This window comes from Lepidochelys kempii, chromosome 2 (assembly GCF_965140285.1).
Source record: "Lepidochelys kempii isolate rLepKem1 chromosome 2, rLepKem1.hap1, whole genome shotgun sequence".
Lineage (NCBI taxonomy): Eukaryota > Metazoa > Chordata > Testudines > Cheloniidae > Lepidochelys > Lepidochelys kempii.
This window is the reverse complement of record NC_136381.1, coordinates 11745630-11772151: the sequence shown is the minus strand read 5'-3', so window position 1 is coordinate 11772151 and position 26522 is coordinate 11745630. Positions and strand designations below refer to the sequence as shown.

At 44.8% G+C, this 26522-nt stretch overlaps 1 protein-coding gene across 1 annotated transcript in view; it reads right to left on the bottom strand.

Moving 5' to 3' along the window:
- Positions 1 to 26522, bottom strand: part of LOC140907965 (collagen alpha-1(XXII) chain-like) — a 248566-nt gene that overhangs the window by 67877 nt on the left and 154167 nt on the right. The window contains exons 13-16 of the mRNA XM_073335053.1: positions 14719 to 14772; positions 12744 to 12797; positions 5726 to 5779; positions 2612 to 2656 (exon numbers count right to left, since the gene is read on the bottom strand). Coding sequence (XP_073191154.1) covers positions 2612 to 2656; positions 5726 to 5779; positions 12744 to 12797; positions 14719 to 14772 — 207 coding nt within the window. The remainder of the gene's footprint in view (positions 1 to 2611; positions 2657 to 5725; positions 5780 to 12743; positions 12798 to 14718; positions 14773 to 26522) is intronic.

The following is a 26522-nucleotide window of genomic DNA, read 5'->3' as shown; positions in this document are numbered from 1 at the left end:
GAACTTTGGGAGTTAGTGACTGCTGTATGCTGGCTCTCCTCGAGTTCAGACATGATCAATAAGGCTCAAAGTTATGTACTGCACCATAAAGTCTCAGTGCTTTGATTTAAGGTGCTCTCAGTGTACAGTGACATAAGAGCCTTGTGGGAGATTTCGCCTTCCTCTGAAGCATCAGGATAATGGTTTGATGGACCAATATTCATTATAGAGACTAATGCTCTAATTTAATATAACAAATCCTATATTCCTTAGGCTGGGAGAAGCATAAATGATTTTTATTAATGCTTTAACAATGGCAAAAATTTAGATTCAGATTTCTCAGAAGCAATAAGCGGTTGCAGATGGAAAAGCAGACAGGGAGAGATCTTTGGCCTGGTTCTTAACGCCCACTACTTTCCCAGTAGTTCCAACTGGTAGAAATTAAAACAAGGGATATAAATGTCCTGAGTGCAGTATCTATGCATTGTAAATGCACAATTGTTATAGCAGAGATCTTGACTTTTATGCATAGGCCAGGAGGGAAAGAAAGAAGGTTTAATTGTGCAAATCCCTCAGAATGAAACAAACACAATTCACTTGTTTCTCATTTTAATTCCTGTCTAGTTCATCAGTTTCCTGCCCCCTCACAGCTCCATCCCTCCTCCCTACCCGAGTGATGTGGAAATTTATCCATGTTCCTAAGGGAGCCAAACACCCCCACAGACCAGACAATACTGTCACAGGAAAAGGGGCTGATGGAATGGCTAGACACATCTAGACACAACACATCTCCTCTGGTTTGAACTCCGGGGGCAAAGGCATGAGGATTATTAAATGATAATGGGCATGTGCCCAGTTGCAATGATGAGTACAGAAAACATGAAAGGGAATAATGGAAATTTTATGATAAACAACCACATGGATATTGGGAACAGAGCACTGGCCAATCGGGGAAGAGAGAGAACTGGGAATCAGGCTGGACTGGAGACTAATAACCAGAGCTGGACAAACAATTGGTTGTTGTCTTTTTGGTTCAGGGGCCATTTTGGGGTGGTTGTGGGTTTGTTTGGGTTTTTTACCTTTTTTTGTGTAGATAAATCTAGTTAAATTGCAAAATAAACTTTCATTGTTTCAAATGAAAAGTCAACATGTTTAGTTTCATTAATGTCTAAACCGAATGTTTCAACTTCTGGGGAATTTTACCCTCCTTTTTATTTGACAAGTTCAACTGAAATTGAATTTTTAGTGCATCAACTATTCCCCCCCCCATCCCTATTTTTATTTATGCTCTGCTTTACTGATGACTCTCTACTAATGCACCCACAGCTGGCTATCAGTAGAGGGAGCTCAAACATAGGTCAAACTCCCCAGCTAACAGGCCTTGCTATTCTCTGCACCCCGCATCTCTAATGGACTGGCAACTCCTTACCTCAGCACTAGCTTGAACAGCCATGTCTTAATGGCTTCCGTGCTGTCTAATGTGACTGGTAAACATGGCGCAAATCACAGCGCATGTCCACCCATATTGAATGGCTATGCCACTCCAATACAGAGACACCCGTGATCAGGGAGGTCTGGGCATAGGCGTGGGAGCCAAGCGGTACTGAGTTCTCATCCCAGCTGTACCAGTCACTTAGCCTCTCATCCATAAAATGGGGATAATGATAGTTACCAGCTAGGGAATCCCTGTGCCCCATCAATCTCTAGCTGCTTCACTGAGCCACTGACAGCCACTTATGTATTGGAGCAGCCATAGATTGCTTTAAATTACACCAGGGCAGTGACCTGCAGCCCACCCTGGATAAAGAGAGCTCAAAGCCACCTTAGCAGCCCACCCTTCTGAGCTGCATTGCATCTGCAGCCTCAGAGGCAGTCGAGGACTGTGGGTTCTACATTTATTTCTGGTGGCAGAGAGGAACAAAGACACTACTCGATGAATGCAATGGCTCAAGAAGTGTCTGAGTTCTTCAGCAGGTCACCTCACCACAGCTAGACTCAGCCGGGGGCCCTGCACCCGACTTGAAATAGAAGGAAATTCACCAGCACAAAAGGCCTGGAGCAAAGCACTTGGAAGTGATGCCGCTGGAACTCTGGACTGGGAGAGCAGCCAGTGCACACACACACTCAGAGGAAATCCTGACTCCTTACCTGATGTAGCAAAACCAGCAACCCATGTACGCTTGTGTTTGTAGTGATGAGACAAAATAAGGGATATAGGAAGCTGAGTGGCTCAGGGAGCTGGTAATCGGATGGTGATCCCTTTATCTTTAGGTTACCAGATTCAGTTCTGGTCAGTAGCCTCCAAAGGTCATTACCATCTATTAGGTGGGTGGTGCCCCAGGTGAACACATCACAGGAGTACCCACCCCAGCTGGCACTCCAAGTGACACCTTTGTTGCCATTCTTAGCAGAGAGACCAAGGGAATGAACGGGCTAGGATTCTGAACTCCCGTTTCACCCCCACGAGAAGTCGCTCCAGCTCACAGCTGTGTGCCGGGTTGTCAGCCTCAGCTTTCGAGGTATCAGCCTCACACCCTTCCCCAATGTTACATTCATTTAAAAAGCAAAAGGCAAAGAGGGAAAACAACCCATCACTTTCCTAGGCTGTGGCTCTAACATGACCTAGTGATACCTTGTCTCCTCGAGTTCCCTTTTCTCCTCTTTCTCCCTGCAGACCCTAAAAATGAAAACAAAAGGGAAATTACAAATCTTCATTCAACATGGTCCATATTCTCCTCCTCAGGGAAGGAGCTGTCTTTTTCACTGATCCTCTGGCAGTGAAGGACAACATTCCTGGAAAGATCTGCCCCGTAAACAAGCAAGGATGTCACATTGATGTTCTGCAAGACACCGTGGTTAAGGAGAGTGTAGTGGGTACAGTAGCAGGTATCACTGAGCATTGACAGCTGTTGAATAATCCCAGCCAAACACAGCCAAACTCAGCCTTGTGGGTGAGTGACATTCCATTGATGCTAATTTGGGCACAGAGTGCAATCCATAGCTTTCCAATTAACTTGGAAACAGTAGGGTTTGCTGTGTCTCAGATAACTGGACGGCAGCACTTTACACACATAACATTGCTGACAAACCTATAAGTGATCAAATGAAGGAGGGAGGAGAGATTTAACCTTTCCTGTGAACAGCCACATTGTATTGCAGGTGTAGTTTACTTCTTTTGTAGCAACTCAGCAAACAACAGGGAAACCCTACGGCAACAAGACACGCACACTCAGTTGATGGTGACTCATCAGCAACTGCTTGTGTGTGAAATGTTTTACACTCTGGTGAATTCATATATTAATGAATTATTTTAATACTTATTTTAATACTTTAATATTAAATAATAAAAATATTTAATATTTTAATATCCTATTTTAATACTTCACTCATCTCCACGTTACAGGTCTTAGCTGAAAATTAATGAGAACTGCATGCCCAGGTTTATTTGGTCCGGAGGACAGGTTAGATGCTGTTAAGATTTCAGGGCATCCTTGAGTGAAATCAAACACTGGACAAGCCTGTCCAGGTCTGACAGTATATTTGTGATCAAACTTCCCAGTTGGAAAAACCTGCTATTTTCTCTTGGGATAAAGTCACCTGTTTGCTTTGCACACTTGACACTCCATAACATAATCTCTGCTTTCTCTCTCCCTCTCCCTTTTTTCCTCCCTTCCCATGCCTCTCCAGGGGTTTCACATGTGCAAACATGCTTGGGAGAAAGTCAGGTAGATGTAATGTACTTGAGTTCTCCCTGGGGTTCACTTTCAAAGCTTATCCATGTCTTCTTGTCAGTTTATCAGCAGGGGTACAGAGAGGTATAATTGTCAGTGCTCATCTTTAGTGTCCCAGTGTAGAATCACTACATCCTGGAGTGTCCCCTCCAAATGCCTTTCATTCATGAGATCCGAGGCACCTCCAAATGTCTTCTATCTTACAGCACTGCCATGGAGTTATACAAGGTGTGAGCTCACAAAAGCCTTCTAGGTCTTAAGAATTACCGGACCAGAGAGAAACTGACCATCCCACCGAATGTCTTGTGGCCAATGTCAAATGAACTCTGCAGTATCCTGTACTAGAAAGCAGAGTCCTACCCGGCCACTTCTCAAAGCAGAGTGGAAGAGGTTAAAAAAAGATGACTCCACTCTGGTGCACTAGTACCTTGGGGCCCGCTGGGGCATCAGAGCATACGATTATAGCCCTGCTCTGCTCTCACCCCGCACACCAAATGCCAGCTTGATGATGAAAACAAATGGAGTCATTACCAACAGATTATGAGCCACACTGCATGTACTGCACGGGGGAGCTGTCCTCCTTGTGTAAAAGGGCGGTTCAAGAAGCAGGAGGAAAACGATCTCCTGACTTTCTTCAAATGCACCTGTTGCACTGTTAACACTTTGTTGGGATCTGCCCAGGTGCTGCTGCGCCTGCTTGCAACTCAGTAGACAATGTAAGTGGATACCCTTTTGCTCTTCAGACAGCTGGGTAGTAATACCGCACTGATCCACAGCCAGGCCTAGGCAAACAACCAGATTCTCCTCTGACTTTCATTGGTTTTAGACCCTGGAGGCCTATAGGCCCCACAGATGTCCGGTAAACATTATACTTGACAGGGAAGAAAATTCACAACCCTCTCCAAAAACACAGGCCTCTATCTGGTGAGTTATAAAGGAACATGTATCAACCAGTACAGGCAGCCTTTTAATGCATCAGCCGGCCTGGCATTCCATTGAAACGCACTGCTGCACCAACAGTCAAGTCAGTACACCACACAGTACACTTAGGTGCACCTGTACAGTGCCCACGTAATTGCTAAGGTGAGTCCGGGAGGCTGGGTTGCAAATTGGATACCTGTCCCGGTTTTCTGGGGATTGATGCAAATTCCACAGGGTAATCGCATGTCCTACAAGTCTAATACACAGGGCCCCAAAGGGTTCCAAAATAGAATCATAGAATCATAGACTATCAGGGTTGCAAGGGACCTGAGGAGGTCATCTAGTCCAACCCCCTGCACAAAGCAGGACCAATCCCCAACTAAATCATCCCAGCCAGGGCTTTGTCAAGGCAGGCCTTAAAAGCCTCTAAGGAAGGAGATTCCACCACCTCCCTCGATGACCCACTCCAGTGCTTCACCACCCTCCTAGTGAAAATGTGTTTCCTAATATCCAACCTAAACCTCCCACACTGCAACTTGAGACCATTGCTCCTTGTTCTGTCATCTGCTACCACTGAGAACAGTCTAGATCCATCCTCTTTGGAACCCCCTTTCAGGTAGTTGAAAGCAGCTATCAAATCCCCCCTCATTCTTCTCTTCTGCAGACTAAGACTAGCTTACTCAAAACATCATTATGTCATGAGGTCACATTGCATTGTGTTGTGATACAACTGTGAAGCAATGTACTAACGTTGCATCACAAGATGCCAACACATTATAACATTGCCGTGTGAATATCGCCTCACTGTGCCACACAAGCTCAAAGCAACCCATCCAAAATGTTAGGTTTCCTAGTAATTCCTATAGACTATTCTCTGCAGGCCTAATGCCGATCTTACATACATCCGGCATAAGTCAGAAGTAATTCCCCAGAAGTCACAGAAGTTTCACTGTGGGAACTTAGGGGAGAATCAGGTATCTCTAGATTGTCATATGGAAGAATCAGTTGTGCAGAATACATTGGAAATGTGGGGGAAGTTTCCAGATTCAAGGATTGTTTAGCTACTAAAATGTAACCAGAGAATCATGACTTACGGGTGCTCCGACATAGCCCTTAATTCCTGGTGGACCTGGTTGTCCCTCAGATCCCTGGGGAGGAAATAAAACATTGAAAAAGACAAGAGGTTAATTCAAAAGAAAAAAGCAATAAATAACATAGTCAGGAATTAAACAGGCACTTCCTGTGAGACGTTGAGCTGGCTTCTCTGGGGATCAGTGCGAAATGCCTCGAGTGCTCTTCCATCTCCCAGCTATGCTCCCACAATGAAGCTCAAACCTTTTCCTTTGCTCCCAGTGTTCAGAAACCAGCACTGTTGTCACACCAAGCTCTTTGTGGTTTTAACACTTGGTTTTCAGACTTGCCCCTTAAAGACAAACCGACACATGCAGATTTCTGTATAAGCTGTTTCAGAGTTGTTGCTAATTGGGCCAATTATATGCATTTGGTACTTCCCCCTTTCTTGGCTGGGTGAGGTAGAGTCATTCTGAAAACAGTATGAACAAGACACACACCCATAAGGCAGTATGTTTGACAGTAGAAGCCAGTTCTTGGTGATAAGCAAGCCCCAGAGTTCAGAGAAACACACACAATGCAAGCAAGCTCATGGCATCACCTTATGTTCTTATGTTTGGCTGGAGAGTGACAGATGTGATTCAAACTTGTTATCACTTTAAACTCTTTGTGTATTCCAATACATAGTTCATAAATGAAAGACCAGGTTCTTTGGTGCACTTATGTCGGGGGGGGGGGGCAAGGGAGCCAGTTATGACTCTGCACACACACACCCCCGCCTTCTATTTGGTGCAATCTGCCAGATGGGGCCAGCCAACGTAGCAAGTTCTCATGATGTGCCCATAACACACCTGACTGCAGTGGGACAGTGCAGGAGGTGGTGTTCTTTGCTGGGGGGAATCCACCCACCAGATCAACGCAAAACGGACACACACATCAGTGAATGTAGCCCTGAGTGTTTTGAGATTGCACTGTTGGACCAACTGATTCGGTTGCTAGTTCAACAGACTTTCTTTTCCCTTATGTTAACTCCAGTTTTGGACCTTCCTAACTCATAAGGCTTCAGCTTCAAAAAAAACAAGCCTTCATGTTCAGCTTACGCTGCCGATTTCCAGCCGCTGATATTTCCAGCAAATTGAAACCATCAAAACAAGGGTTAGTTCAGGAAGGCCCCGATCCTACGAGAAGCCTGTGGAGACGCAGTGTGCGCCCACATAGAGCCATGGGCACGAGGGGGACCTACATGTTCACCGTTGGTGACCCAGATTCAAATACAAATGACCAGGAACTTGGTAGTGCTGCAGGCCCTGCTTGCCTCACAATGTGAACCATGCAAGTTAAAACGTCATTCAGTAGCATGGTTCTGGCAGGGACATTACACGACAGAACTCTGCTCCGCAAGTACCAGTCACCATTTTGGGGAGCGAGGCTACAGCTCAGTTTGCCCATAGGGGGAGTTATATTTTGAAAAAGCCAAAATATTAGCTGAAACCATGCCCGAGACCACTCGCAGAAAGATGAACTTGTTAGCACAGCCATGCTGTGGTTGGGAACTGTGCTAGCCGTGGAGGCAAACGATGGTACAAACTTATGACTAGGTTTATAAATAGATTCAAGCACATTTATGCGGCCTCATGCAGATGCTAAACTGTGGTGCAGGGACTCATGCAGAATCATAGAAGATGAGGGTTGGAAGAGACCTCAGGAGGTCATCTAGTCCAACCCCCTGCTCAAAGCAGGACCAATCCCCAACTAAATCATCCCAGCCAAGGCTTTGTCAAGCTGGGGCTTAAAAACCTCTAAGGATGGAGATTCCACCACCTCCCTAGGTAACCCATGCCAGTTGCTTCACCACCCTCCTAGTGAAATAGTGTTTCCTACTATCCAACCTAATATGAGAAGAGTGTGTATGGCTTCCTCCTTACACTGAGGGGCCTCAGGCGGACAGGGGTCCCTTCTCTTCACTTTCTCTCCCCCAGTCAGGGGGTCTCTTCCCCCTCTTCTGTGGATGTTTCTTCGCATCCCAAAGCCACCATAGAATCCGATTCATCAGAGGCCGTGAACTGGAATAGCAGGAGGCATTCCAGGTCAAGGTGAGGGTGGGTTTTGGGGGCAGAAGCTTTGACAGCCCCTGTTTGCACTATACCTGGTTGGAGCCAGCAAGACCAGCCCCTCATTCTGACGAGGACTAAATTTACCCACAAAATTGGATGGGAGAGAACACTTGTAATGTTGAAGGAGTTGAGCTAGGAATACAGCAGGAATGTCCCCATGGGACCTCACTAAAGCTGTGCAAGCAGTTAACCTCATTTACATTTTTGATGAAAACAAAAAGGTGCTTTTATTAGATTTGTATTGGTATTCCTAGCTCTTATATCTGAGGGGATTTCATTACTGTTATCCTCAGTTATCAGAGGGGGATTAAGTCCTCTGGGGATGACGTACTATTACCAAAAGACTGTAGTGGCATTAGCTGTGCCCCTGGAAGTTTCACTATGCAGTTACTGAAGTCTGCAACAATTGTTCACTTTTTCCTTAAAAGAAAAAATAAATGCCTAAGATTGACCCGAACGCAAGAGACTGGAAAATCCCCCAGCCAAGTAGTTTAGCAGCTCACTGAGTTTCCTGAAATGCATATATAGCGCCTGAATGGTTGTCTGTGAGCTTCTCCTACTTAGCTGGGGATAAATGAAGACTGATTGAACATGGGAACAACTGTGACCCAGTTACTTCTCCTCAGAGCCTGCAGCAGAACCCGGAGATCTCAGCGTCACCACAATGGTGCTGCTAAATAAAGATAAGTGATCTGACAAAAAAACAATCATTACAGCAGGAATAGGAGACGTGACCTTTACGATTATCAACTCCACCTCCTTTACAATCCCAGTTATCGGCTCTATGCTTATATATAAATGTAGTAAGTAGACGGTTCGGGTTTTTTTTAAAAACCATTAGTAATTTCTATTTTAATGCACAGTCAGCAAAATTGGGATTCCTTCTTAAAACAGCAGAGCCCAAAATCCAGGCAAAGGAAGCCCACCATAGACGGTTTGCCCTTTAAAATAAATAAAAGTTCCTGTGAAAGGAGATGATTGTTTTAATATTTAACCAGGGCAGCTGAGAGAGAGCTGGGTGGCAGAGCTCACTTCTCTACAGTGAAAGCTTGGCATTACTTTGTCAAAATGTATTTAAGCTACTCAATGGTACATGCCCATGATAGCCATCACATGAACACCCATGCTTCCCAGCCTATAGCGCTATATGCATTTCCATCTTTTGAACATACAGACATATTCAAACTGCTTTATTGTTGTTATTATTCATGTTACAGTTCCACCTAAAGGACCCCCGCGAGATCAGGGCCCCAGGGCTAAGCACTGTACATAAACACAGTAAGAGGCAGCCCCTTCAATCTAAATAAATAAGACGGGGGGGAGGAAGAGTGTGTGTGAGAGAGAAAAGGATAGCTGCCATCCCCATTTTACAGATGGGGAACTGAGGCAAGGAAAGAACATAAGAAGGGCCATCGTCGGTCAGACCAATGGTCCATCTAGCCCAGTATCCTGCCTTCCAACAAAAAGAAAAGGAGGACTTGTGGCACCTTAGAGACTAACCAATTTATTTGACCATAAGCTTTAGTGAGCTACATGCATCCGATGAAGTGAGCTGTAGCTCACGAAAGTTTATGCTCAAATAAATTGGTTAGCCTCTAAGGTGCCATAAGTACTCCTTTTCTTTTTGTGGATACACAGACTAACACGGCTGCTACTCTGAAACCTGTCTTCCAACAGTAGCCAATGCCAGGTGCTTCGGATGGAATGAAGAGAACAGGTAATCATTGAGTGATCCATCCCCTGTCACCCATTCCCAGCTTCTGGAAAACAGAGGCTAGGGACACTTCAGAGCATGGTTTTGCATCCCTGCCCATCCTGGCTAATAGCCATTGATGGACCTATCCTCCATGAATTTATCTAGTTATTTTTTGAACCCTATTATAGTCTTGGCCTTCACAATATCATCTGGCAGAGTTCCACGAGTTGACTGTATGTTGTGTGAAGAAGTACTTCTTTTTGTTTGTTTTAAACATGCTGCCTATTCATTTCATTTGATGGCCCCTAGTTCTTATGTTAGGAGAAGGAGTAAATAACACTTCCTTATCTACTTTCTCCACACCACTCATGATTTTATAGACCTCTATCATATACCCGCTTAGTTGTCTCTTTTCCAAGCTGGAAAGTCCCAATCTTCTTAATCTCTCCTCAGATGGAAACTGTTCCAGACCCCTACTCATTTGTGTTGCCCTTCTCTGCACCTTTTCCAATTCCAAGATATCTTTTTTGAGATGGAGAGACACTTTAAAGATAAAGTAATTTGTCCACAGTCAGTTAAAAAGGCTGGTGTAGAGCCAAGAACAGATGCAAAATCTTCCAAGTCCCAGTTCACTGCACTTGTGGATGTCACCCAGGTTGGCATAATCTAATGACACTAGAGACTAGTGTACTTCGGGGGAAAAGCAGGCAAAGAGCGAGCGAAGGTTTGCCAGGCTCATACAAAGTAGTCCCATTAGTTGCAGCATAACAGTGTGCTGGCAGAAGGATTGGGCAGCAGGGAAACTCCAGGGCCATAACCAGGAATGAATTGAAACCATCCTCTATTAGGTACTGTTTCCTGCACAGCTCCAGAGTCACTCCATGGCTGCTCTTCAGTTACGTTTCTTCTCGGCTGCCTCTTGAGGCATTGGACCTACACTGGCCGGCCCAGGGACCACCACCATTTGGAGTGGGAGCAGTTCTGAGTCCCGCTTCTGTGACACTTGCCTGGCCCCCGCCCTGATCCTATATGGTGACAGTGCTTTCCTCCACCCCATGCAGACCAGCTTTGAATGTTTTCTTTTGGGTGAATTTCTGGATACAGCTTTTCACCTGGTATAACATTATCCATCCAACTGGGACTCATCCCTCCGCTACTGTATCCCTTTGCCACTGCCGGATTGTTCCCAAGAATATAGTTTCTAGGGCCTTGTCTAGTCTACTGTTAAATAACTCAGACAATGATGTTCCTATTACCTCTCTTAAGAGATGGTTCAGACTCATACACCATACCCAGGAAATTTGTGAAGTTATCCAACCAAAATGTTCCCTTTCCCAACTGCATCCTACCACTTCTAGCCATGTAACTTTTAACTGTTGTTTAGTATTTGTATACAGTGTCCTAGGTGTGCTCCTGGTACTCCCCTAAATAATTCCTCTCCTGCTCCTACGTGCTATGGTAATACGAATAAATCATAATGTGTATGCCTATCAAATACCTGCAGTTTTCATATCTCCTCTCTGTCACCACTTCATGAAGCTGTGCATCTTTTTTTCTAGAAGGGCTTGATCCTGTGACCTGCTGAGTGATCTCAAGGTTTGCTGAGGGTGCTCAGCAACTCACAGAAACGCTAAGCACCCTGCAGGACCGAGTCCTTAGGAAAAGGAATATGCACAGCTTGGTTAGGCAGAGCAGACTCCAAATGAGGACGATGAGCTTAGCACCAGGAAGAGGAAATGGCACAGATATTACACAGAAGCCACCGGTTTATCTGGCTTTTGTACCATTATTGATAACAATTCAGGATGCACAGAAAACGTGGATTTATTTATTAGGCCATAGATTGGAGCCATGCAGCCGGCCAGCATGTATGGGTGACAAATTCAATTCATGTCACCTGCCGCTGATTCCCCCTGAAGGATGAGTGTACCCAGAGTCACTAGGAAACAGAGGGCCTAGGTTACAAACTACTGTATTAAAATGCTTCCCCCTGTTCTCCGAGCCAAGCTCTACATTCACAGCTGCCATTCATCTTCTGCAGAACGCTCCGTCATGCAACTTCCACAATGAGCCCCTCTGTGCTGCTGCATGTAACCACTGTGCCGCTCCTGCATTCACTGGTTTGCTGCCAAGCATTTCAACCAAGTGATTAATACAAGCGTGCTAGTGAGCAGACCCTGTGGGAACCGTGGCAGTTTATAAACGTTCACCCACGGAAGTGACAGGCAATTAGGGAAAGGGCCTGCCCAAGTCTCCCTGGCTAACAAGTCTAGTGGGCCCTGTGCAAACAAACGCTGCTTGTTTGCTTCATGGATCCTCTTATTCTGTGCCAGACAGGACCTGTAGACACAGGGCCTGATCCTGCCCCTACTGAAGTTAGAGCCAAAACTCCTCTTGACCTCAGTGGGAGCAGAACTGGGCTCTGTGAATTCAATCCGGCCCCTTTCTGAGGCAGATAATAACCTGCTGTGCATATTACACCATTTATGTGCAGTTCACAGTTTTCTATAGTTTAGCCTCATGCCCCCCCCAACTTTCATATGGAAATGTGACCCACAAAGGATACCTGCTTCAGCAAGCAATGACATTTAGATCAAGATGGTGTGTTGCACAATGACACCTGTATTGTCAGCGGGCTGCGTCTCTGCGTTATAAAGATACAGCTGCAACTTCTTCCACTTGATGCAAATGACGGACCCAGTTCTGCCCCCAGTTAAAGGGAGTAAGTCAGTAGGAGCTGGATCTGTGTAAATGAGGACAGAAAGAGGCCATAAACACGGCCCGTCAGATCCAGGCTGTTCCCAATGTAGGGTTCAGCTGGGTGTTACTGAATCCAGACTCCTGAAGACATTCTTTGAACCAAATCCAGAGGCGATGTCAATGCTGTTGTAAGTTGTACATTGCCACGTCACTGCAAATTGGCACAAACTGAGGCACTCAAAATTAGTGGATATTGGACAATTCAGGCCTTATGCTTTCTGAATAGCTCTCTCTCCACCTGTTACATGGGGATGATAATACTCACCTCCCTCCCTGGGAGCCTGGGTGGATTTACTAATGTTTTAACAATATTTTGTAGGTAGTGTGTATTATCCTAACGCTGGGAGCTTGTTCCCTCACTAGTGAGCGTGTAAAGAACCACAATCACAAATCAACTCCGAGAATCCAGATGTACACACAACGTCAAGACAGGAAAAACAAGTGTTGACTCAGAACAAACAAAAATCTCACCTTAGGGCCTGCTGGACCAGGCAGTCCAAATGCTCCTGGATGCCCTGATTCTCCCTGTAACAAAGAGCACATGGTTAGTTGTGTGGTTTCAAATGCCTGTATTCAATTTTGAAATGTTTAGGGAAGGTACAAAAAAGAGCCACCGCTGAAGGATGCATGGGTGTTACCGATGAAAGCTCCACATTGCCTTCAGTGCTTGCATTCCACATGTCATGTGAACATAAGAACATCCGAACATCCATACTGGGTCAGACCAAAGGTCCATCTAGCCCAGCATCCTGTCTTCTGACAGTGGCTAATGCTAGGTGCCCCAGAGGGAATGAACAGAACAGATAATCATCAAGTGATCCATCCCCTGTTGCCCATTCCCAGCTTCTGGCAAAATGGGGAGCTCCTGAAGTCCACAGTGTGCTTTTTCTCAAGAGCAACCATAACAGGACCAGACCAAAGTAAATATACATTGAAATATCTGGACATTCATCAGCTCTTTGCAGGCAGTTTCCTAAGCAACAAAATGTCATTTCCAGGGCTCATGCCACCTAGGATTTACAATTGGTCAGGCCTCTAAAAGCTACACCACAAATGTGACCTTTAACAGTTGGGGCAGTGCAATTAACCCATCATATCAGGGCAGTAAAAGGTTATGATGTTAGGACACCATGTTGCCATATATCATCCTCAAATCAACGAGGAGTCCTTGTGGCACCTTAGAAACTAACAAATTTATTTGGGCATAAGGTTTCGTGGGCTAAACCCCACTTCATCAGATGTATGGAGTGAAAAATACAGTAAGCAGTATATAGATACAGCACATGAAAAGATGGGAGTTGCCTTATCAAGTGGAGGGGTCAGTGCTAAAGAGGCCAATTCAATTAAGGTGGAAGTGGCCTATTCTCAACAGTTGACAAGAAGGGGTGAATATTAAGAGAGGGAAAATTACTTTTGTGGTGTTAACGAGGGCAATGCAATCATTTGGTAAGGCAACTTGGTAAGGCAACTCCCATCTTTTCACGTGGTGTATATATATACTGCTTACTGTCTTTTTCATGCATCTGATGAAATGGGTTTTAGCCCACGAAAGCTTATACCCAAATAAATGCGTTAGTCTCTAAGGTGCCACAAGGACTCCTCGTTGTTTTTGCTGATACAGACTAACATGGCTACCACTCTGAAACAGTTTCATGTATGATGTGATACAGTTGCATTGATTCAGCAAGGTACTTGGGGACGATCTAACGACCTGCAATTTTAGGAGTAAAAAGAAAGGGAGTACTTGTGGCACCTTAGAGACTAACCAATTTATTTGAGCATGAGCTTTCGTGAGCTACAGCTCACTTCATCCGATGAAATGGATGGTAAAAAAAAGTACACCCATAAAGGATGCTGGGAAATGCTTGGACATTTGTCCCCTTCTGCAACATTCAGACTAAGGGCATTTTGTCTAGCATGCTTGAGTTTCCTCCTGCAAAGCCTGCAGCTCTCCCCAATCCCTGTGCTTTTAACAGAATATGCATCACCAAGAGATGTTCAATCCTCTGCTTTTGTGACTGGGATGCAACATTGGCTTCCCTGTTACCCTTCTCCAGTCATCCTCCATTCCCACCATCTCCACAGGCTGGTAGCCCTTTGCCTAGCGTGAAACAAATGGCTGGGTTTTGTGCCTGCACTTCTTAACCAACCCAGCAGCAGCAAGTCCCAAACCATAACCTGCCTGGTGTCCCCCTCTCACAGCTTAATGAATTGTAACAGCTCTGCCCCTGGAGTCACTCAATATGCTTCATCCCAATAAAGTCCACGGTCTTTGCGAACGTGTAAGAGACAACGCTGAGGTCATTAACCTTCCATCGTTTGTTTCTGTTCCTCCTAAAATGGCCACACAAATCCCTGAGGCATGTCCCACTCAATAGAGATTGATTTCCACTGCCTGGCTCACACTGAAAGGAAAGGATTACAAGGAAGGAACAAAAAAGCTTACAGTTTCTCCTTTTGCTCCATCCCTCCCAGGAGGGCCAGGTGAGCCTGGGGATCCCTGCAACACAACAGAACCAGCATCAGCATAATATTAACATCGGCTGAAAGCACAAAGACACGAGTAATACAGCAAGGGAAGAATAACTGAGAAGGAAAATCACTTCACCGTGAGCACCTACTATTTACAGTCTCAAGAGGATCCACCGCCAACATTAACACTCCCTGGTCAGCAAGTGAGCTGCAAGCCACTCACCAATACCCTTGCTCATTTAACTTATTTAAAAAGAAAACAATATAAAAACAATGAAGTAATAACACATGTAACCTTGCCAACTTATTACTGTCACTCTTTGTCTTCCCTTTATCCCCATTCCATTGTATTTTGTACCCTCTGTTGTGTCGTGGCCATAGGTAATAGCTTTGAGGCAGGGACCACCCGTTACTACCAATTTGTGCAGCACCCAGAAACCCGCCGGGGATTGCTGTAGTAAAAATTAATAATAAACTGAGCCTAGAATAAACAAAGAACCCTGGTTCTTGAAAAGTTAGACAAGGCAACTCTCATGAAATACCCACGAGAAATTGAGATTTGAAAAAAATGGAAGTGAAAAATCCTATGCACCTGAGGAGTGGGTAATTCTCACTGTTATTATTATTAGTGATAGCAAATATAAGGCTGAGGGCCCCATTGTGCCAGGTGCTGTGCAAACACAGAAGAGCAAATCCTTGCCCTGCACGATGTAAAAACTTTTTCACTAGGAGGGTGGTGAAACATTGGAATGCATTACCTAGGGCGGTGGTGGAATCTCCTTCCTCAGAAGTTTTTAAGATCAGGCTTGACAAAGCCCTGGCTGGGATGATTTAGTTGGGGATTGGTCCTGTTTTGAGCAGGGGGTTGGACTAGATGACCTCCTTAGGTCCCTTCCAACCCTGAGATTCTGTGATTCTATGATTCTATGTACAGTATAACGACACAAACAGACAAAGGGTAGGGGATGAGGGATGTTGAAGTATTGGCCCAGCTTGACTAGCTACACACACCGCCGGGTTAGAGGCCGGGAGGAAGGGAGGAAGAAAAGAAGAGGAATAGGCACTGGAAACAGTTAGTCTAGTCTATTATTAGACTGAACTAACCTGCTGTGCATTACTTGGTAGGGACTGTAAGCTGGTCATGGAAGCTGCTATTTTTCAAGGGTAGTAGGCTCTTAAATGCCTAAATTACTTCTGAAAATGGTATGTATGCTCCTAAATCATGTAGGCACTTGAATATTTTGCCTATTGCAAATGCTACCTTTGGCAAGAAGTTTAATTCTTGGAATAATCATGCTTATAAGGAGTTGCCACTGTCAGCAGCAAGAACACATCTTGTTCCTAAGGTTGTTTGTTTTAGACAGAAGAGAGGTCATGTTAATCCTGACTTTGGACCCACTACCGATGTTTTTTTTAAAGCAAGTAATTTAAGTCATCAACAGCAGCAGCTGGAAAAGGCAAGCCAATTAAAGCAGGAAGGATTCGGTCTTTCCAAACTAGCAATTCATAGGATTGGCACCGTGTAGGATCCCAGTGCTCCATAGTCATGAAATTCCAGGTCCAGAACACCGTCAAACTGGGGTTAATTCCACAGATAAAACACACTACATGTCACACCAGTATTAGCAGGGCCCATGCGTGATTGGTGTGTCAGAGGAAACTCTGAAGGCAGGTCACAGCTTACAATGTATGTGACGAGCTTTACAAGCCGATGAGGATGCAACATATACCACAAAGGGGAGATGAGAAGGAAGACCCAAGTAACGGATATATAGCAACACAGACAATCACTAGGATTTGCTCTGAGGCTTTGTGTAGAGATGACTGAGATTCCTTACAATATGTGTAGCAGAGACATGCCCCATGTCGCATCTAATAGTACAATTGTACAGATTGCAGGCAAAATGAGGGCTCCCTAAGTGTTTGGGGAACATAAGTGGTTAAATGATTTTTCCGTTCTGGACACCACTGTTGTGGACAGTCATGAACCCAAAAATGAATCAACTTCAGAGCAGCATCTGAGGGCACAGGTTCAGGTTTACTTTGGTGGGGAATGGCTAACAAACTCTCCACTGCTCCCAGCAAAGCTTCTTTGGGATCTTTGCTGAAATCCTGAGGACTTTTTCCCCATCCGAGCCCTCTTGGTTTATAAATTATATGCCTTTATCACACACAGCTGTGACAGGCACTTCATAAGTCTCTTCATTCAGCATAAATGAACCAGTTAAAGCAAAATAGGAAACCCCTGAACATTTGCCCATTTCTAGATTCAAACTCAGGCTCAACTGTCCTAGATACAAATAATGGGAGTAAGGCTCCTCTCCGCGCTATCTCCAGCCAACGCACAGTACCAAACATTGGCAACAGGACCTCTTCTCATAAGATTTCCATGTTCATTGTATGGACTCAAAACGTCTGGATAGTCTAATCATAATGGTGCAACATCTATTTTAAAAAGATTTCCCTTTTCTCCTCTCAATCCAGATAAACCCTGAGGCCCTTCTTCACCCTAAAATATCAGTACAAAAAAGCTAACTCAATATGAAGTGCAATGCTGTTTGACCGTGTGTGTGTGTGTATTATAGGTTGCGTTGGTAGCACTGTCTGTTAGTTAAAGTTGCCCAAAGCTTCCCATTATACGACCCTGTTTCAGTTGTTTGTAACTTGACAAATTTTAACCATTCAGGCCAAACTGTTCCATCCTTTGGAGGAGGGATAGCTTAGTGGTTTAAGCATTGGCCTGCTAAACCCAAGGTTGTGAGTTCAATCCTTGAGGGGGCCATTTAGGGATCTGGGGCAAAAATTAGGGACTGGTCCTGCTTTGAGCAGGGGGTTAGACTAGATGACCTCCTGAGGTCCCTTCCAACTCTGATATTCTATGATTCTATGATCCCAGGTGTCTGCTTCAGGCAGAATTTTTTTGGAAATTTTCAGCCAAAAAGGTTCAGTTGTTTCCAAGAATGCAATTACGGACAAATATGTCGTTTGACCCATGTCATAAATATAAAGGGAAGAGTAAACCCCTTTGAAATCTCTCCTGGCCAGGGGAAAGCTCCTCTCACCTGTAAAGGGTTAAGAAGCTAAAGGTAACCTCGCTGGCACCTGACCAAAATGACCAATGAGGAGACAAGATACTTTCAAAAGCTGGGAGGAGGGAGAGAAACAAAGGGTCTGTGTGTCTGTCTATATGCTGTCTTTGCCGGGGATAGACCAGGAATGGAGTCTTAGAACTTTTAGTAAGTAATCTAGCTAGGTATGCGTTAGATTATGATTTCTTTAAATGGCTGAGAAAAGAATTGTGCTGAATAGAATAACTATTTCTGTCTGTGTATCTTTTTTGTAACTTAAGGTTTTGCCTAGAGGGATTCTCTATGTTTTGAATCTAATTACCCTGTAAGATATCTACCATCCTGATTTTACAGGGGGGATTTCTTTACTTCTATTTACTTCTATTTCTATTAAAAGTCTTCTTGTAAGAAAACGGAATGTTTTTTTCATTTTTCTCAGATCCAAGGGTTTGGGTCTGTGGTCACCTATGCAAATTGGTGAGGCTTTTTACCAAACCTTGTCCAGGAAGTGGGGTGCAAGGTTTTGGGAAGTATTTTGGGGGGAAAGACGCGTCCAAACAGCTCTTCCCCAGTAACCAGTATTAGTTTGGTGGTGGTAGCGGCCCGTCCAAGGACAACGGGTGGAATATTTTGTACCTTGGGGAAGTTTTGACCTAAGCTGGTAAAGATAAGCTTAGGAGGTTGTTCATGCAGGTCCCCACATCTGTTCCCTAGCGTGGGGGAGGAGCCGTGACAACCCATGTTAAAAACATTCTCACCCCGGCTTTGCTGAGATGTTCTAGTGCTTCCATGCACTGGAGCAGGGATTTGAGATTTCACGGGGATGGATGTCACCTTTTGATCCTCCTGTAAAAATCCCTCCCCTTTGGCCAACTCATACGCCCCCAAACATCTCAGTTTGCACATGCTCAGTACACATTAGAGTTTGGCTGCTAATTTCTCCAAAGATTTCATTTGAATACAGCGTGTTTCAACCCAGGTTTGCATGGGCTGAGCAAGACTTTCCCCGAAATTACTGCTCCAAGGCCACCATGGTCCTGGGTACCAGAACTGAGAGCTGTGGGACTGTATCTCCTGTGCGCTCAACGCTCCCCTTGCATGTAGGTGAAACAGTCTGACTGGGTTGCAGATCAGTGAAGAGCTGGGCCTATAGAGGGCGGCAAGTGGGGAGACTGGGACAAAGACCTGAGAGAGGCGGGTGGAGGGAGGAATCTGGACTGGGGCAAGGACAGATTGGAGTGGTTAGGGACAGAAAGATCTGTAACAATGAGAGCATCTGTAACACCGACAGACCCAGGCCGTCGGGATCAAACTGGGGATCTCTGGAGCTTAATGCATGAGCCTCTACCGCATGAGCTAAAAGCCAACTGGCTGCTAGCCAAGGCTGTAGAGCAGACTCATTAATTTCTTTCTCTCTCTCTAAGTGGTCTCGGTGCCACTAGATGGGACAGAACACCACACCCAGAAGGTGAGTGGGTTACACACAGAACCTGGAACACAACATAAGATTCTTGAGGGCTTGTCTACATGGGCTGTTATTGTGGGATAGGCTAGGGTGATAATTTAAAGCACAATAGCTATTCTGCACTAATTGCCCAGATGGAGTCCACTGCCAAAGTAAATGAAACGAAACAGGACGAGGCACTCAGTACAGAATAGGAGTGTCGACAGTGGGGAGCTAATTCAAGAGCTGTTATTCTGCAATTGCTATTCTGCGATATTTTCTCATGCAGACCAGAGCTGAGTCTCAACACTCCTTTGCTGTCAGCCAGTGCTAGGAATCCAACGGGTAAAATGTGGACCTCATATCCTTCTACTGGCTTGCCCACATAGGAGATGACAACTTTCTGCTGCTAACAGTTACTCTGGAAGCTCAAATGTCTGAAGTCTGTGCTGTGGATCTAAAAAGTTTGACCTGGCTGATAAACCATGTGGGAGACAATGTGGTTGCATGTGATGGACTTTCTGGGGTTTTTTTGGTTTTTGTGTGTTTGTTTTTCAGTTTGCTTGTTTAAAAACCTAGGAAATCGCATAGAAAGAAAACACATTAAAAGAACATTAAGGTTGCAAAGTCCCAAGATGCCAGAATTAAGGTTGCCTCTGCGTATATTACCTGAGAAGGTTGCCTTTGCACATATGTACACACATAGAGATATACTGATACAAACACCACACAATCCCAATAAATCAAGAGCTAGATTCTGTCATCCTTACTCACATTTGTAATCATTTACTCCATGAGTGGAACCATTGACTTCAAAACATATATTTGTGGAGAAAGGCACTAATCCCTGTGAGACAGAGAGACAGAATTTGGCCCTGATTTATTTAAAGGCATATATGTCACTTCTCAGGGTTAATAATAGCTGGCTTTGCAAAGTATCTATTGCATATACATAAATTAAAGTCATTACTTTCATTATCAGATTTTGTGCGAACTGAACCTTCACAGAGAGCACTTAATTTGGAATTTTTAATGCGGGGGTGTGGGGGGGAGAACAGGTCATAGAATCATAGAATATCTGGGTTGGAAGGGACCTCAGGAGATCATCTAGTCCAACCCCCTGCTCAAAGCAGGACCAATCCCCAATTTTTGCCCCAGATCCCTCAATCTGTCACGGTTCCTCCCCCACTCTGAACTCTAGGGTACAGATGTGGGGACCTGCATGAAAAACCTCCTAAGCTTATCTTTACCAGCTTAGGTCAAAACTTCCCCAAGGTACAAAATATTACCCCCGTTATCCTTGGACTGGCCGCTACCACCACCAAACTAATACTGGTTACTGGGGAAGAGCTGTTTGGACGCGTCCTTCCCCCCAAAATACTTCCCAAAACCTTGTACCCCACTTCCTGGACAAGGTTTGGTAAAAAGCCTCACCAATTTGCATAGGTGACCACAGACCCAAACCCTTGGATCTGAAAACAATGAAAAAGCATTCAGTGTTTTACAAGAAGACTTTTAATAAAAAATAGAAGTAAATAGAAATAAAGAAATCCCCCCTGTAAAATCAGGATGGTAGATATCTTACAGGGTAATTAGATTCAAAAACATAGAGAACCCCTCTAGGCAAAACCTTAAGTTACAAAAAAGATACACAGACAGAAATAGTTATTCTATTCAGCACAATTCTTTTCTCAGCCATTTAAAGAAATCATAATCTAACGCATACCTAGCTAGATTACTTACTAAAAGTTCTAAGACTCCATTCCTGTTCTGTCCCTGGCCAAGACGACTACAGACAGACCCAGACCCTTTGTTTCTCTCCCTCCTCCCAGCTTTTGAAAGTATCTTGTCTCCTCATTGGTCATTTTGGTCAGGTGCCAGCGAGGTTACCTTTAGCTTCTTAACCTTTTACAGGTGAGAGGAGCTTTCCCCTGGCCAGGAGGGATTTCAAAGGGGTTTACCCTTCCCTTTATATTTATGACAGGTCCCCTCAAGGATTGAACTCACAACCCTGGGTTTAGCAGGCCAATGCTCAAACCACTAAGCTATCCCTCCCCCTAAGTCAAATATGCTCTATTTGAATTGTCCCCTAATGAGACAGAAAACCAGCAAATAGCAAATTTGATTTTCAAGGCAATCATTTGCTCAGAAAGGTGAATATACCTGGGAAGGAACTGCTTGCAACATATGTAAGAAAGCAGTTCCTTATCAGCAAAACTCCGCCCTCCCAGCCACCACTTTCCTTCCCTTTTCTTTTTAGAGTAGAGGAATCAGGAACCAAAATCCTCTTTCCTCACTATTTGTTTTCCATGACGGGACAACACTAGCATGGATGAATGGAGGTGTCCTCTTTCCTCTTTGTGTCAGTCTGGCAGGTGGTAGCCAATCTGTATGCAGGATTTTTGCACCCAGCTCCTCCTCCTCCCGGAAGCACCCAGTACATTGGCTCCTAAGTGGATGAAAGCTTGAGCCATGTCACTGAAAGCATCGGAATAACAAGATAGAAGGTGGCCCCGGTGTACCAAGCAGAGCAGCTTGGAGCACACAGCTTTTTCACCTTGGATCCCTGTGACCCCCTGGATGTCTGCCTAAAGGTTAAGGAAGAGCAGATTGCATGTGTGATTTGAGTGCCCTTCCAGATTGAACAATCATTTACCAGCCCCTTTCACCTTCCTATCCTGAGCGAAGTGAAGGAATACACCCTCTCCAGAGGCAGGTCTAACAGTGTGCCTTCAACGGGGAAGCCCCACTCAGCCCTGCCTGGTATTACAAGGTCACAGCCTGGAGCCTTGTAGATTTCCACTTTCATTGTTAACCCAGGCTAGTTGCTTTCCATCCCTCAGAGCAGTGGAAATCACCTGGCCAAATCAAGGGCTGGATCAGCAGCTGCTGGTGCCCTAACAAAAGTACAAGGGTGGATTGCTCGCTGTATTTTAAAGAATCCTTACTGAGATTACAAGGACAAACCATCCCGATGTGTAGAAAGAATAGTAAATATGACAGGCGACCAGCTTGGCTTAACAGTGAAATCCTTGCTGATCTTAAAAACAAAAAAGAAGCTTACAAGAAGTGGAAGATTGGACAAATGACCAGGGAAGAGTATAAAAATACTGCTCGGGCATGCAGGAGTGAAATCAGGAAGGCCAAATCACACCTGGAGTTGCAGCTAGCAAGAGATGTTAAGAGTAACAAGAAGGGTTTCTTCAGGTATGTTAGCAACTAGAAGAAAGTCAAGGAAAGTGTGGGCCCCTTACTGAATGAGGGAGGCAACCGAGTGACAGAGGATGTGGAAAAAACTAATGTACTCAATGCTTTTTTTGCCTCTGTCTTCACGAACAAGGTCAGCTCCCAGACTACTGCACTGGGCAGCACAGCATGGGGAGGAGGTGACCAGCCCTCTATGGAGAAAGAAGTGGTTCGGGACTATTTAGAAAACCTGGACGAGCACAAGTCCATGGGGCCGGATGCGCTGCATCGAGAGTGCTAAAGGAGTTGGCGGATGTGATTGCAGAGCCATTGGCCATTATCTTTGAAAACTCATGGCGATCGGGAAAAGTCCCGGACGACTGGAAAAAGGCTAATGCAGTGCACATCTTTAAAAAAGGGAAGAAGGACAATCCTGAGAACTACAGGCCCGTCAGCTTCCCCTCAGTCCCTGGAAAAATCATGGAGCAGGTCCTCAAGGAATCAATTCTGAAGCACTGAGAGGAGAGGAAAGTGATCAGGAGCAGTCAGCATGGATTCACCAAGGGCAAGTCATGCCTGACTAATCTAATGCCTTCTATGGTGAGATAACTGGCTCTGTGGATGAGGGGAAAGCAGTGGATGTGTTGTTCCTTGACTTTAGCAAAGCTTTTGACACAGTCTCCCACAGTATTCTTGTCAGCACGTTAAAGAAGTATGGGCTGGATGAATGGACTATAAGGTGGATAGAAAGCTGGCTAGATTGTCGGGCTCAACGGGTAGTGATCAATGGCTCCATGTCTAGTTGGCAGCCGGTATCAAGTGGAGTGCCCCAAGGGTCGGTCCTGGGGCCGGTTTTGTTCAATATCTTCATAAATGATCTGGAGGATGGTGTGGATTGCACCCTCAGCAAGTTTGCAGATAACACTAAACTGGGAGGAGAGGCAGATACGCTGGAGGGTAGGGATAGGATACAGAGGGCCCTAGACAAATGAGAGGATTGGGCCAAAAGAAATCTGATGGGGTTCAAGAAGGACAAGTGTAGAGTCCTGCACTTAGGATGGAAGAATCCCATGCACCGCTACAGACTAGGGACCGAATGGCTCGGCAGCAGTTCGGCAGAAAAGGACCTAGGGGTTACAGTGGACGAGAAGCTGCATATGAGTCAACAGCATGCCCTTGTTGCCAAGAAGGCCAATGGCATTTCTGCTTAGCTTGGGACCCCGCTTTCTCCTTAGCTCGGCCCCACTCCGTCTGACCCAGGCAAATCCAGTTCACACGGAAGACATGATCTCCCTGGCCTCCTGACTCCCTGATTAGCCTGCTTGCCCTGTCATTCAGGCTGACCGGGAGCATTGGCCTCTCCCCATTGTTCCTGGGGACTGGCAGTCTCAGGGTCCTGGTTTCCGATAGACCCTTCCCCTTTTAGTACTGGGAGCTAGCCAACCAAAACACCCCCACTGAATGTTAGTAAGGGGGCAACAGTCCCCTTACATAAAGGGCCTGGGGCTCCCAAGATTGAAAGGGCCCAGGGATTTAAGGCCCTGCCTTTTCCCGTTGAGGCCACGCCTTTTCCGGTTGAGGCCACGCCCCCTGCTCAGGACTCCGGCGTACCGGTAAGTCCTCTAACTTACTTTCACCCCTGGGCATACCGCATGTACTAGCCCACAGCAGAGAAATGAATTTAATCCTTAATGAAAAGAGACAGTTGGTTGACTTATCTGTCAATCAAAAAGGAGGCAAGGGAGTTAAATTGGTAACCCTGCCCCTTAGGAACACACTTTCGAAGTACAACACATTTCTTGTTTAGGATTAAGTTATGTGTATCGTAACAGTCACTTACAGAATTCAAAGGGTTTATTGCAAGTAACAACTCCACCACACACAGGCATGAGTCAAACTTCCTACTAAGATCCCCTCATCCCCCCCAGTCAGATGCAATTAAACATACAAAACAACAACTTAACGCTAAGATTAAAATACAGCACTCTATATTGGTGGAGGTGCTGTCTACACTGATCATTCCAATATTTCACGTGAAGTATATTGACATCCTGGAGTAAGACAGTGCTACAGACGTAACTTGAATGCAGCTTGTTATATGGGGCTTTGTAGTGGGATCATCTAGTGCAAAGGGGGTTTCATTATAAAGTTTATATCAGAATGTATCTGTATGTTAAAACAAACTGATTTAATAACAGCAGGGAAGTGGCTCGCAGGTATAGGGAAGAGTCAAGGGATTAATTAGAATTATTTGTGAGTCTCAAATCCTGGACTGCCGATGCAATGAATACTGAAATAGAAGAATAATCCCTCAGTGGCTTTTTAAAGCTAACAAGTCATGTTTATCTGCCTTTATCCCATTCACTTGCAACTCCTCAAGTAGCTGCCAAGTTTACAAACATGTCTTCAGCTTGAAAACAGCCGTGGCCTATAATCACATATTTTATTTGAAACTCTGGTTTGTGGCCTATGATAATGAAGATGGGAACTATCTAAACAGGAAAGTAATGGCAAAAATCAGCCCTAAACATGCATTTAGACTGTAATTAGCCCTGCTGCCTTCCAATTCAAACAGTAATTCACTTGACTTTTCCTTCACTTATTCACTTTATAGAGGGAGGCATGAGGGAAATGTTAGAAAGTGCATATTCTATATTCTTTTTGTTGTCTCTTTCACACAGTCTCCTTTTTTATGTGGAGGTGCCTCTTATTTTAATAAAAATGAAATCAAATTTCTGACCGAGTCACTCCAACATCAGTAGAGGTGACTCCTGCACTGACATTGGGAGCCCTTCAAAAGTCACTCAAATGAGACTAGGTGAGTTACAGGCTTGGAACAATCCTGATTTGGCACTGTCATGGACTGGGCAAGCTAACAGGTCTTTTCCCTGTCTCACTCGTAAGATTCTGTAATTGGCAAGGGATCATTCACCATGCATGCCACCAATCTCTAGTGCAGCCCGGTAACTGAAAGTAATGTCCATCTGTACTATCTCCAATGTCCTCTTTGCAGTAAGATAATGGTCACAGTCTAATTGAGAAGAGTCTGCATGACAAAACCACCACTGCTAATTGGCACTCTCAGTTACAGGCCATGAGCTGAACAAGAAAGGAAAATGAATTATTGTCTCCCCCCTACAGATGGTCTCTCCAGCTCAGGACTGAGGCTCGTTCGATGAGAATTGTGGGGAATTCTGCACTGCTGTGGTTCATATTATAAACCGTTTTCCGGCTGAGAGCGGGCTGCAGGACATTCCCCAGAACTATATTCACGTCGATATTTTTTTCATAAATTGTGCATGTTTTTATTAGTATTTTCAAGGCCCAGAGGAAACTTGTTGCAAAGACGGAAATTCAATCCGGGTCTCCTGAGTCTCAGTCTAATTAGTGCCAAGGCCACCTCTTCCTCTCTCCTGGTTCCCTAGCATGAGTTTAATCCATTAGACTAGTGGTTCTCAACCAGAGATACACATACGCCTGAGGGTACACAGAGGTCTTCCGGGGGCTACGTCAACTCATCTAGATATTTGCCTAGTTTTACAACAGGCTACATAAAACGCACTAGCAAAGTCAGTACAAACTAAAATTTCATACAGACAGTGACTTGTTTATACTGCTCTATAGACTAGACACTGAAATGTAAGTACAATATTTATATTCCAATTGATTTATTATATAATTATATGGTAAAAATGAGAAAGTCAGCAATTTTTCAGTAATAGTGTGCTGTGACACTTTTGTATTTTTATGTTTGATTTTGTAAGCAAGTAGTTTTTAAGTGAAGTGAAACTTGCGGGTACACAAGACAAATCAGACTCCTGAAAGGGGTACAGCTGTCTGAAAAGGTTGAGAGCCACTGCATTGGACCATATAGCTTTGGAAGGACACCAGCACTTCCCCTCCTCCTCCTCTAGCTTTTTGTTTTTCAGAGTTAACAACCTGTGAATTTTGGAGTGAATGAGGCTTTAAAAATTTGTCACAAAACAGCCAACCTGCGGAAATATTTCCGTGCAACATTTCATCGACATTTTTAGAAATTTCATTAAACTTTGTGGATGTTCTGTGAAGTTGAAACCAGGT